Raw genomic sequence first — 14,227 nt, 5'->3', positions numbered from 1 at the left:
CAAGCCGTGTTTAAAGCTGACAGGTTAAAGAACTACAGCATATTACCAAAGACTTTAGATATACAAAGAGAGTGCACTACTACATTAAATAGGAGAAAGTTCAACACGCGAAATGGCAGAATAAGTCCCAACTTCTAAAGGAAAGAACCAATCGTCATTTGGTACATTCATTAAGTCACTGCTGCTGGCTTTAGTCAGTGCTTTGAGAAACAGTTGATGGTCTGAGATGTGTGGTTGTGATGAATGCATTTAGATAGTATTTAGCAAAAAATATATGAGATGGTTGTTGACAGATTTCGTTGGTGATTTCAAATATGATTTATTTTTGCAAGCTTGGTGAACAGCTAATAGCTTTCCTGCTAAATAAAGGATAGTAATAATACATGTAAAACTAATAAATACATTCATTTATTAAATGTTTTATTACTGTTGTTATCATTATTAACTGCATGATCGTTCATTAATACTAAAAAATAAAATTTTAAATTAAAATACTGAGAATAATAATGAAACTGTCAAGTGTTGCTCTCTATCCTTTATCCATTATCTTTTCTTTTTTACCTTTCAGGTATAAGATGATCTCAGAGTTCACCTGGCCCAATCACGACCTGTCGTCGGATAAGGAAGCGGTGAAACGTCTCCTGCTGGGCTGCGGGTTCGAACATGACGTGGCCTACGGCAAGACCAAAGTTTTCATCCGTACTCCGCGAACCATCTTCAGCCTGGAGGAGCAGAGAGCAGAGATGGTGAAGCGGATCGTCCTCTTTCTGCAAAAGGTGCGAGACATCTTATGTGTAGCTTAGATTTGATTTAAAAGAGAACATCTGCAACTATTAAGCATAGCATGACATTTATAACCAATGGTTTGGCTTTTCATGTGCATCTAGCTTAAGCTTGATGTCATTTATTTTAAATGACTGCTGTGTAGTTATATTATTATATTCAGTGACCTCAAAAATATTTGGATGCTTAAAGATAGGAGTATGAATGTCCTTGCATGATATAACAAAATATCAAACTAATGCAAATTGTATTTGGACGTTATATGCTTGAAAAAAAAGAGTAAACATAAAAAACTTTACTATCACTTTTTGGCAAATGCTGCTTTATTTTTTAACCAAATGCAATGACATTCAGACATTTTCAGCCTGACTTAACTGTCAAAAAAAATCAAAATATTCTTTTTGGGGATCTATATAAATAGATCTGCATTTTAAAATCAAATGTCCTCCCACAAAGTGCAAGATTCATCCATGCTTGGTCCTATGAGTCATGATGAAATCCTTAGACCTTAAGGCTAACCTCATCTAAGCTCATTATACACTACCTTTCAAAAGATTGGGGTTGGTAAGATTTTTATTTTGAAAGAAGTCTCTTATGCTCATGCAAGGGTGTTTTTATTTAAATACAGTTAACACAGCAAAATTGTGAAATATTATTACTGTTTTCTATTTTTAATATATATAGAAAGCATAATTTATATCTGTAATGGCATATTATCAGCAGCCATTAGTGCCAGACATTTGGTGGCAGTTTTTCATTTCATTATGGCACGCGCTTAATCATCTCAAAAGACAACAAGGTGCTGTATTTGCAACACAAGTTCCTGTGATTCATACACATCATTACTTTTCAACAACAGACCTCACACAACAGCAGACAAAACAACACGGCAACAATAAAACATTATGGCACGTAAATCCCTTTGGCTCAGGGCATTTTCTTTTGTGTCTGAGTAAACACTTGAAACAGTGCTTTCTGGCATTTTTAAAGGGACGTTTCTACTTTTATTTTTCCTCAGGAGAATGAGAGTATTCTGAATGGCAGATTTATTGACTGGCCGTGTCATTTCACAGTCGCACAAAATGATTGTGGGGGTCTTAGCACACTACTGTATATTCCCCACTCTCAGTTCACTGTCTTCAGTGACTGACAGTAGAAATCAAAGCATCTATTCTGTCAGCTTCTGTCTGTGCTGTGAGTGTTTGTTTGTTTTACCACACCCCCTTTACAAGATCTTATTCTCTATTTCAAAAGATGTTATCAGGAGATGCCCATCAAGATGCTTTTAAAAAAACTGACATGGTTTTTCACCACGCCTACATTCAATATCAAATTCTCAGTTCTAGGCTGAGTATTTCTGTCATGTTTTCGGGATTCAAGAGCAGATATCAAAGTGTGTTAAATCTTTGATCTGTCTGGATTCGAGATTCAGAGCCGAGTTAAAGATGTCATCCTGAAACAGATTCAGCTTGAATTCCCCTAGGGGGGGAAACCGTATTTGGGGGAATGTTTGTCTCTGTATTAATCACATTGTGAACCTCCAGACTATAAATGAGCATATCAGCAGAGCTGATATCACCTATGTCAATCTGCAGTGAGTGACAGACGCTAATGTGCTATTTCACAAAAACAAAAAAAAACAGCTTATGGATGGCCCTAAACAGTGAAACCGCTCTCACATGTGACTTTAGGTTTGGATCATCTTTCTTTCGCTCTCAATCCCTTTATCAGCATATGGCAGACTGGATTGACTTGTGCCAAGTCTGCTGGTTTTGCACTTGTGCAAGCCAGCAGCTCTAACATTTGTGCAAAAGGCTTCCAATGAACCCAGATTGAAAATGCTATTCCTCATCTGTATGAATCTCCTTGTTTGTTTGTTTTTGAGTTCTGCTTCCTCTTCTTTGTCTCTCATTTCTCAGTGTGTAGCTCATGGGGATGCATTTATCTTTCATCTTTTTTTAAAGCACGTAAACCAAAATAACCCCCAATCCCCCAATCAATGCTCAGTTATTCCTCACCTCCCACTTTCTCCTCACTGATTTCCTGTCTGTCTCACCACAATACTGCTTCACAGATCTCCTGCCATTTTTCTGTGCCATTGGCTTCCTCCGCCCCCTCACTCCACTGCCATTTTTAAGCAGTTATGCTTTAGCGCTTCTCCCGCAGGTGATAAAAATACCCAGGATTCTTTGCTTTGCCAGTGAGCTCCTTTGGGCTGAGGCAAGATACTGTGCTGACTCTCGCAGTACGACCCTCTGTTCGGCTCATCATCAAGATGTTTCTTTGAATGGAGGCAATTTGAAGCAAATCAGATCAGCTTGTACTCAACACAAACATTGAGTGGCTGCATTATTCATGAATTTCCTCCCTTTAATTAATATTTCATTCATTTAACTCCCAGCATCCACATCATCGGTCAGGTTATTTGTGGTTTCTGCTGTGAGAGAAGCTCTCTGTTTATTTTATGGACTGCGTTAAATCCCATATCACTAATTTCTGAAATCATAGAACAGATTTAAGTCTTCCCTTCTACAATGTGGGTTTTTATTGCATTTTAGCAAACAAACACTCTATGCACAGAGATGTCAGACTCCCTGTATAAATCTCCTATATTCCCCCCCATAAATCCCTTATGCCTCCTCTAGGAGTGTTCATTTTTGCTCAGATCTTTTTGCTCAGATTTCTACTGCTGCATCTTCCTTTTGCTGGTTGCAGTGGCAGATGAAAACTGTTTTAGGAAGAAATGAAACATCTTATACTTGCATTTTCTACTTGTCATGTTAGACTGTATCTTTTTGTGAAATGTTTGCCTGGTTCTGTGATGTACGATTTGAATATTCCCATCTTGACGGCTCATGAGACAACAGTTAATGGGGACACTATCTTACTGGCATAGCGGGAAATGGAAATGTGCTGCATCTAATGATGGTGCTTTACCATTATGTCCTTAAAAATAGCCAGTTCAGATGTGCTCAAGGTCCTTCATCTATCAAAATATCTTAACCGTTTCCTCAACCCCATTTCCATTATCAAAGAATCTATTGACATTTCCATTGTTCTTTTTACTATTAGTGGTGTGGATTTTTTCTCCTTCTCCAGGTTACATTATACACCAGTAGGAGGTAGATAGGGAGTCACTGAATCATTCATTTAACCAGTTTGTCTAAAAACAGCAATTAATTTAGGAGCATTGAAAGCAGCTGTCTTTGAGTAAGTCCTTAATAATACAACTGATGTGTTCAACAACAACAAAAAAAAGATTAATTCAGCAGCACCACTATTGTGCGGAACAGTTCTGCTGTAGCTTTGTTTGGAAATATTTTGAGATAAAATGAACAAAGTAACTGGCAATATTTTGTCACTCAATATTAAAGTGCCCCTATTATGGATTTTTGAAAATTACCTTTCATGTAGTGTGTATCAAAGTTCTAAGTGAATTTAACATCCTTCACAGTTTTAAATCAGAAAGTTCACTGTTTATAAAGTTATTGTCTCTCAAAAGTAAAAGGCAACTCTGAGTCAGTTAAAGAAATCGTTTTTGAAATGAATCGCAAGCCGGTTCGTTGTTATATTTAGACGAAACATTAGCATATTGCCCATCCACTTATTGCACGCGCAGACACCAGGGAAAACTTGAACCACCTCAAACACTGCAGCGGATATGGGATAGCATTATGTAGAGAAAACGCTGTACTCTACTATGTGCTGTTATTGATATAGTTTCCCCATGTGCACCGCAATAAATTAGAAACACACACACACATGGGTTTGTTAATGGACTTGTTAATGCTTATGGTGAGGAATTACAGTTGAAACACCTCATAATGTACCTCAAACCGAGTAGCATCTCTGAGAAATGTCCTGCTCAAGGTTCATCGATTGGGACTTGGGCTGGGATTGGTCAACGTCATCGTTTCTGTCTGTACAGTGTGTGCAATTGCTGAGCTTTAGGAAGCCTCCAGACGCTGGACGGAACTGGAGTTCAGTTATGGTACTGGCTGTTTGTTTCCATAATATGTGCTGTACACAATAGACCAATCAAAAAGGACAATCAGAGCAGAGCAGGCTCACGGAAAGGAGGGATTTAGAGAGACTGATTCATCCATCGCGTCGTTTGTGAATAATTGAACATTGTGGTGATGTTTAATGTATATTATGAGAAAATGAAAATTTTGATGCATGTAAACTTCTTGTTGGAGACCTCCAAAACAAAATTAGGAAACTTTAAAATAGCTTTATAGGGGCACTTTAGCTTGTTAATCGAACATATTTACATTCAGAAAATATGTGGACACATAATGACTAGAGTCGAGACAAGAAGAGGAATGTGCAGTGATTTTTTTTATAGACAAACCATGTCGAAGGTAATGTTTAAAAAAAAAAGTTTTGTGTATAATTTTTTTTTTTTTTTGCCGTCAATCACATGTACACAAATGTTGAATTACTTATATTTACCATTTTGTGTCAAACATAAACAATTCAATGAATTGCTAACTGGAGATGCCCGCTGACTGGGTCATTGAATCAGACAGTTGTTGATCCGCTCTTTTACAAATTGAAATATCGATTTAATAATTTCAAAATGACAAGGAAAAATATGTTTTATGAAATGTAGTGGAGAATAGTTTGTTAATTTGAATATAAAATACTCAGATAAAGTGCAGACACCACTGACATTTCTCATACTTAGGATGTGAACAGTTTATCTAGGTATAACTCAAGTTAAGCACTGACATACAGTAAGTAGCCACCTAGCAACCACTCAAAACAGCATAGTAACATCATAGCAGCATGCTGAAAACATAGAGAACACCTTAGTAAATGTATGGCAGTATCCTAGTTTGAACCGCACACGTTTTTATCCTGAAAAATATTAAAATTTAGATAAAAATTACACCAGTCAAAAATTAAAGGGGGGGTGAAATGCTGTTTCATGCATACTGATCTTTTTACACTGTTAAAGACATGGAATCCCATACTAAACATGGACAAAGTTTCAAAAGTTAAGGTGGACGTTTGATGGGAGTATTTCTTTGTCAAAAATACTACTTCCGGTTAGTCATAAGTTTCGGCAAGTTTTTTGCGATCATGCGTCCCCTTTGACGTTAATGGGGGCGGAATTTCCTTGTATGGGCCTTACGGACAATTCTACCGGAAGAGCGTGAGAGAGAGAGAGGGAGAGAGCGAAAGTAACAGGCTACGCCCATCAAAGCGCTGGCTCGTAGGCTGCGCTGCACAGGTGATGTGCACAACTAACAATGTCACCAAAAAAGTGCGTTTTTGGTTGCCAGACCAAGACAGTCCTGCACAGATTCCCCAAAAACCCCGCGGTAAGGCAACAGTGGATGGAATTTGCTTTTCCGGATCAGCAACTGAGTTGCGCGAATGTTTATATCTGTTCGCTGCATTTCGGTGCCGACTGTTTCATAAACAAGGCCCAGTTCGATGCCGGATTTTCCAATCGCCTAATGCTGAAGGATGGAGCAGTCCCAACGATAAAGGTCCCAACGTTAGAACCGCAGGCGGTGAGTTAGACTGCTTTAAATGTCTGTGTTTGCCTATGCTCATCAAGTAGCCCAAACATGATCACGTATAGTTAATTGATCAATGGAGCATGCGATGTGTAGTGCGTGTACATTTGTTTAGCTGGCCACTAAATGTGTAACTTTATGTTTGTGTATTGTAAAAGCACTCCAAACAACAATACACAAAGAGTGGGGAAATATGTTGAACTAAATAAGCACGCTTCTTCATTCAAATCCGCTACTATTCCGTGTCTTTCTATGTAAACACTAACTTAGCCTGCCGTGCAAAACCATGTCTACACAAACCACGCGTAAACACACACACACACGTGCACAACTGCACTTCCCACATGTACACCTTCAAAGACAAAAATACGACGATATAATTCAAGTATAAATATGTAAATAACACAAGTCGCTAAGCATATTATATAGTTAGTGTATAACTTGTACTACATAGAGACGTCCTGCTCTAGTCGTTTTTGCTGCTGCTCCTGTTCAACTGCAGCCTCTGGGTCTGATTCCGGATCATAGATGTATGGCTGTATCTGATTAAAAGCCATATTTTTATTTTGAATAAAGTTTTTCCCGCTGTTAGGGATGACACAGCTTTACAACGCACTCAACACGGCGGCGCACACGTCATTATTTAGCTCCGCTCACACGATACGCCCCCACCCGCTCGGCTTTTTTCGGAAAGACTCGGAACAGCGCATCTTTCTTATATAATTATTAAAAAAATAAAGACTTTTCGGAGATATGCAGGATGCAATGCTACTCTATAGGTACTCAAGATTGACATGACACTGCCTGAAACTGAGTGTTTCACCCCCCCCTTTAAAGCACTGACAGCTGCAAAAGGAGCCTTACTGTTATTTGGCTGATAAAGTGGCAGCACCCCAACATCCGAGACACACACACACACACACACACACACACACACACACACACACACACACACACACACACACACACACACACACACACACACACACACACACACACACAGACACACACAGACAGACACACACACACACACACACACACACACACACACTTACACTAGTCCAACAATCTGTCAGAGGACACAGGGAAGATGGAGGCTTCCATCACCAAGTCAGTGGTTTTGCCAAGCACATGTTATTGATTTATGAAAATGGCTCTTACGCATCTTCCTCCCCCACAGTCCTGTGGGGTTGTCTGTGGTTAGGATCTTTTGTGTATGCCTTTAACTCTGCCACATACCCTGACCGTAATTCTGTCCTGCCAGTATGTGAAATTGTGTGTGCTGAGGGATTGTGGGATTTGCCTGCCTGCCTCTCTGATTAATGATAAGTCACCTCACATTCTGTCAGCCATCTGTAATTGTCTTTTGACACCTGATGGCACAACGAAATAGATTCTGCTAGAATTTCTTTGTCTTCTTTTCTGCAGGATGAGAGATTCAACAGCCTCTTTTTATTTATATATCATTTTTATTTCACCTTAATAAAGATTGTTTGCACAGCAGTTAAAACCATAAAATACACAGATCTTATCCTGTTACAGTCTTTCTTTTTAATAAATTTTTTTTGGCAACCCTGAAAATAAGCCAAATAATGGGTTTGATTGAAAGATTTATGCATTATTTATTTATTAGATGAGACTTCTTTGTCATAGCTATCTCCAGTTTGGTTTTGATGAGTGTGTAAATCTACTGAAGAGAGGTGGTATTGTGTTGGGTTTGTTAAATGCTGATCAGACAAGCTGACTGGAGGGGGTGGGGTGAGTTGTGTTTCTGTTATTGGCCTGATTTACCCACTTTCCCCCGGGGTGTTGTCTACTACCACCATTCTCTCTAAAATAAACACAGACCGCCTGTCTGTCCCTCTGTTTAAGTATTTCCAATGTCATCAGCATGGCCAGTGCGAATGTGCAGTTGGCCCTAACTCTCTAAATGACCATAAACACACTTTGAACAGCTCAGGCTGATTTTCACTCAGACATTGCTATTCTGCTATTGGTTACTATTTAAATTATGTCAATTTTTTTTTTGTTAGGAATATTTGTATCTTACCCTACAGTGTAAACATTTATTTGCTAATTTGATATGATAGGAGTGGTGTGTATTATAATTACAAATGATGTAATGTGTGTTATTGCAGAATCATTTTCACCTGCTTGAACAGCCTAAAAACATTTGTTCAGACTTTTAGTCCAAACATTGGTTATATATTGATTTTATACAGGGCTTGACATTAATGCTTGTTCGGGACAAGTGGATTTTTTGAAGGGGCAAGTAAAAGACAATTTTACTTGCCCGATTGGACAAGTAGCCTGATTAAAACATCAATAAAAAAATAAATTAAAAAAAACCTAGGGAATCACCAAAATGCAAGAATGATTCTGCATTCATGTAGTGTATGTGGCGATCGACGTGGATGGTAATATATAATGCAGAATGAACTCGCCTCTCAAGGAGAATTCAAAACAAATAAGCGCAGCACACAGAAAGAAACTAAGTTAACATACAACAGTAAAAATAAGAGTTTTTATTTTTTATAACACATGATGCAGTTAAGCAGAATCACATGACCAAGAGTGATGAATAACATTACAATAGAAATTGTGACACTGATTTCATATGACAGTTCCATAAAAAAAATAATTATCATTTAAGTCACTTACATTTTAGATGCAATATTGACTGTTTTTGTTCTGTTTCAGTAGCAAAAATATTTCCAAACAAAGATCACAGCAGAACCATAATGTATCTCACAGCAACAGTGTGTTACTGAATGATTCAACTTTTCATCAACGATTCAATGACCTATTCATAAACGACTGCCTCATTCTTCATTGAATAAGCCCTTTCAACAAATCACCTACTGACAGTTTTGTTTCATGTTTAAACATTCTTTCCATCATTTCTTATTTGTATATTCAAAAAATATTTAAAACAATCTCTACACACACACACACACACACACACACACACTAACACACACACACACACACACACACACACACACACGCATACACACACACACACACACACACACACACACAAACACACTTGTTTGTATGCATATATGTGCATAGCACGATTTTTAAATGAATGTGTGAAGACTCGGTTTAAATTTACCTGCTTTTACTTTTCATGCTGTTGTCAACATTTATTTCAGAATCATTTTCACCCCCTTGAACAGAAACAGCATAAACACATCTGTTCAGTCTTTTAGTCTGACAAAAACAACCGGTTAAGTAATTCCCTTATGTAATATGTAAATACCTTTTGACATTAAAATTGCAAATCATCATTCCCTCCACTTAAGAACATATTGTAGTTAAAGAACATTTCAAAGTGAAAGAGTATTAAACCCATAATGCAAATCTGGCAACATGCAGCATTGTACAATATCTGAAATTGACCCTTCAAACTCTAATTAACAAAGCTAATTACCTTTATGTACTCTACATAATAAATGCTTAATCACTAATATCAATAAGTTATTCTCTGAGTTGCACTGTATTTCTTCCAGGCGGATTAACTGGTATGCGTTTAGAAATGAGACAAGTGTACATCATGTCCATCACATCAATTTCGTGATGCAGGGTAGCAGATATGCTGAGTATGAATGTGGAGTCTAGCTGTTCTTTCACTCCTCTACATTAGTCATACAGTAAAGTTACGTAATAGGTTCAGTCACGGTAGCACAGCAACTCAAAGCAAGTTCTTCCTTGAGGTCAGTGCTTGCACACAGGCAAAGACTAGAGACCATGGGGTACTCGCCCACACTACGAGCTGAATTGTATGTAATTTATCACAGAATTTTGCATTGAATACTGTATAATGTATGCTTGATGCATCTGTGGGGACAGTCCAGGTCACCAAAAAGCTGCATCCTCGATTTTGAAGACCGAAAAGGACATTGGAATTTATATTTTTGGACAACATATCAAGTTTAACCACATGTTTATGATGTCATATTTGCCAGACATAAGGCTCCTTTCACTTCTTCCCACCTGAGTCAATGCAAAGTGGATTCAGCATATGGTGGGGTTTTTCACAGAGAACTGAGCCACTCAAACAGCTCCCCAGAGGTCCATTATCATCTATTATTCATCCCTAAGACAGGCCTTACACCCTCAGAAATGCACTTTGGGTGCCACAGATCAGATTATATGTATCATTAGAGAGTCCAGCTATATACCACACAGGAGCAGATGTGTTAAATATGGCATCATGATATACTGTATTTCTACCAGGGGTATTCTCAAACACAAATAAACAAGATAAAAATTGCTATATTTAGACCTGAGGAGTAAAATTACATTATGCATCTAGATAGAAGAACGAAGATAACGGTGTTCAGATACTGCTATAAAAGCTACACTTTTTAAAGGTGCACTATGCAACTTTTCAAAATGGCTTATAGCCCCACCTACAAAATTTCAATTAAGCGCTGTTTGCTCTACGTTTCACATGCAGGTATGAAATTTGGTAAACAAATGTAACAGCCTGATAACTACAAAATAAACCCTGGGTGCAAAACATGAATAGAAAGTGAGATATTTAGAATTTTCTCTGCAAAATGTATGCAGTTTTTTCCGTTTCCAGACGTACTTCAACGAACTCCTAGAGATTTATTCAGATAAACATCATATTTGGTCAGTCTAATCTAAAGGCCTTTGCAAAGTTAAATTGCAAAGATCTTGAGTTTTCGCGGAAGGATGTGTCTGTGGTGGCCTGACAAAATTCAATGTTTTGCCATTAACAGGAAGTTGTTGTAATTCAGGCATACAATGTCCGATCTGCCCCAAATTTCACGTTTTATTAGAATCCTTGGCCATCTACTTGCAAATATTCAGTTACAGAGATTGTGCCACCTGTGGGCCACAGGAAATTACATGATTTACAATGTGAATAACTCTATGAGATTGTGGCCAAAACTGTCCTCAACCTCAATTTCTTGTTTCTCCTTATTGACAAATGTCTCTGTCATTTCTTGTGTTCGCATTTATAATTTTTTTGCACCCCGTGTCAATTTTGCAAAAAATCCCCTATATAATTACTGTACTTCCATATATAATTAACCTACTGTAATTAAGACAATACACTAAACATATTAGAAATTTTTTTAAAACACACTAGCAACAATTAGCTGAGTGCTAAAGCAGGAAGGTGTTGTAACTCAAGCATACAATGTCCAGCCTACCTCACGTTTCATAAAGTGCCCTGACCTGGAGACATATACATGCCAAAATGTAGTTTTTGCTGCCTGCAGCTTTAATTTGGCTTTCTCTCTTTTTTTTTTCCATTTGGCATGAGATTGTCCACAATTTTCATCTGCAATATTGCAATATTAGCTTTATGTTACAATGTTAGTCTTGATATTTTACTCGTACTCTTCTTTTTTTCTCAAGGTATGGCGTGGAACACTGGCCAGAATGCGTTACCGCCGCATGCGGGCCGCTCTTATCATCATCCGGGCGTACAGACGATACAAGGTTAAGTCGTACATCCGAGAGGTCAACCGACGCTTCAAAAACGTCCGAGGCATGAAGGATCATGGAAAACATGTGAAGTGGCCTACACCACCCAAGGTCTTGCGGAAGTTTGAGGAGGCGCTGAGGAACATCTACAACAGGTCAGAGTTATGGATGACAGGAAGTAAACTGGCTCACTGGTGCTCTGCATGACTCATGGGGTAGTCATGTATGGCTTCAGCTGTGCTCCATAACGTCAGCTGTGTGACGAGGAACACGGTCTTGCCTAATGTTATTATAACAATGTAAGCTCTCTGACTCACTCCAAAGCTTTCAGCTCTTTATCATTGTTAAATAAGGAAATGTTGTTTTTGTTTTGTTTTTCCTATAGGCTTGTGTATTTCCTAGGTCTTTAAGTACAGAAAGGCTCTCTTGCGTTCAACAGTGCTGTTGAGCCTGAAGCACATATTGATCTTTGGATCAAAGCCTTGTTGGAGATCTATTCACAAGAGCCTTAACACAGCTCTGACCCTGAAAACAATGTAGAAAATGGCCTGGAAGTCAAAACAATATTCCTGTTTAGATTTTTAGTCACACAGCAGATGTGCACATGCAGCCTTTAAAAAAATAAGCATTTTTTCTATTACTACTTAAGTAAAATCTAACTGAAATGAACACAAAATCCACTATTTCTTTTATCAGTATTTGTTTTCCCCTATTTTGATTTAAAGGGTTTCTGAAATTTACAAACTTTGTGAGGGAAAAGCTAATAATTATTTAATCATAAAAATGTCAAATTAAAATAAATTAATCAATAGTAAAAAATAAAAAACACTTACTAAAGAGATGCTATTAAATATTTAAAATTTTATATGAAATGTTTTGAGACAATTATCTGACATCAGAGGACCGTTAAAGGGGTCATGACATGGATTTTTAAAATGATTTTAATATGTACCTTGAGGTATGGTAACATGATCCATTAAGCGATGTCTTCATTAAGGCTGGTCAGTAAATGGCCACTGTTGTGATAAGACCTTGCACAGGAAACAGTATCGACGCCCAATCACAATTGTGCACGAGTATGTTTTAAAAACATTATCCATCGAAAACTATGACAGACAAAGCATTATGAAATTATTAACTTAGATTTTTTGATGCAGCTAATGTCATATCTAGTACATGGTTGCTTTATCTTTCATCAAACATGTATTTACGAACTCTCCTTACACTTTGCTCATTTACAAAACATAATTCTTCGAACAAACATATAATCCTCCGACATGAACCGAGACACCATTTATAAATGGTGTATAAATGGTGGGCTTTCCTGTAGCTCAAACAGTAGAGCATGGCGTTAGCAACGCCAAGGTCATGGGTTCGATTCCCAGGGAAAGCAAGAATTGACAATAATGTAAAATGTGTACCTTGAATGCAATGTAAGTCGCTTTGGATAAAAGCGTCTGCCAAATGCGTAAATGTAAAATGTAAAATGTAAATGGGGAAAAAATAAACCATCCACTTGTTCCTGATGCTGGGAGCCTTCTGAAGTCTGTACAGAAATGCGAAAGAGCTGTATGGATGCGTCAAAGCGACCCTTCTCTTCCAGGTTCATTCATGTTATCAACATACTCAAGGTCATGGAGTATGTCAGTGTATACAGTGTAGACAGCGTCATGATTAATAATAAGTTATAGTTGCTTTTGACTTGATGCACGCATCCAATCTAGGCAATTTTCAGCTGTTAAAGGGTTAGTTCACCGAAAAATAAAATGTATATCATTAATGACTCACCCTAATGTCATTCCTTACCCGTAAGACCTCTGTTCATCATCGGAACACAGTTTAAGATATTTCATATTTTAGTCCCAGAGCATATGCAGTATATGCCCACTTTATTGTCCATGTCCAGATGGCTAATAAAAACATCATCAAAGTAGCCATATGTGACATCAGTTGGTTGATTAGAATCTCTTGAAGCATCGAAAATACATTTTGGTATTTTCATTCAGCATTGTCTTCTCTTCCGTGTGCCTCCAAAAAGATTCAGTCGATTCATGAATAAGTGAATCAATCAATGATTCGGGTTGCCAATGTCACGTGATTTCAGCAGTTTCACGCGATCCGAACTGCTGAAATCACGTGACATTGGCGACCCGAATCATTGATCGATTCACTTATTCATTCATATAAATGATCCCCAACGATTGCGTCACGGTTGGCGTTATGTTGAGAATCACTTATTTTTCTGTGGTGTTTTTCATGCGCGAGATTTACATAAGAAGTAGGAGGCAATGGTGTTTGAGACTCACAGTATGTGATGTCCCTGTACTGAACTCTTATTATTTCACTATGGCAAGGTTAATTCAACTTTTCATTCTAGGGCACCTTTAAATGAACTTCTGATAACTTTTTAGGCTACAGTATATCCCTGTAACTACTACAATGCA

At 37.8% G+C, this 14,227-nt stretch overlaps 1 protein-coding gene across 1 annotated transcript in view; it reads left to right on the top strand.

Annotated features, from left to right (window-relative positions):
- Positions 1 to 14,227, top strand: part of myo1d (myosin 1D) — a 93,920-nt gene that overhangs the window by 47,055 nt on the left and 32,638 nt on the right. Inside the window, exons 16-17 of the mRNA XM_067430386.1 lie at positions 569 to 776; positions 11,715 to 11,938. Of these exons, the coding sequence (XP_067286487.1) occupies positions 569 to 776; positions 11,715 to 11,938 (432 nt within the window). The remainder of the gene's footprint in view (positions 1 to 568; positions 777 to 11,714; positions 11,939 to 14,227) is intronic.

The sequence above is a fragment of the Pseudorasbora parva genome, chromosome 21, assembly GCF_024679245.1.
Source record: "Pseudorasbora parva isolate DD20220531a chromosome 21, ASM2467924v1, whole genome shotgun sequence".
Lineage (NCBI taxonomy): Eukaryota > Metazoa > Chordata > Actinopteri > Cypriniformes > Gobionidae > Pseudorasbora > Pseudorasbora parva.
The sequence above is the reverse complement of the archived record's forward strand: the minus strand, read 5'-3'. Positions and strand labels throughout refer to the sequence as shown.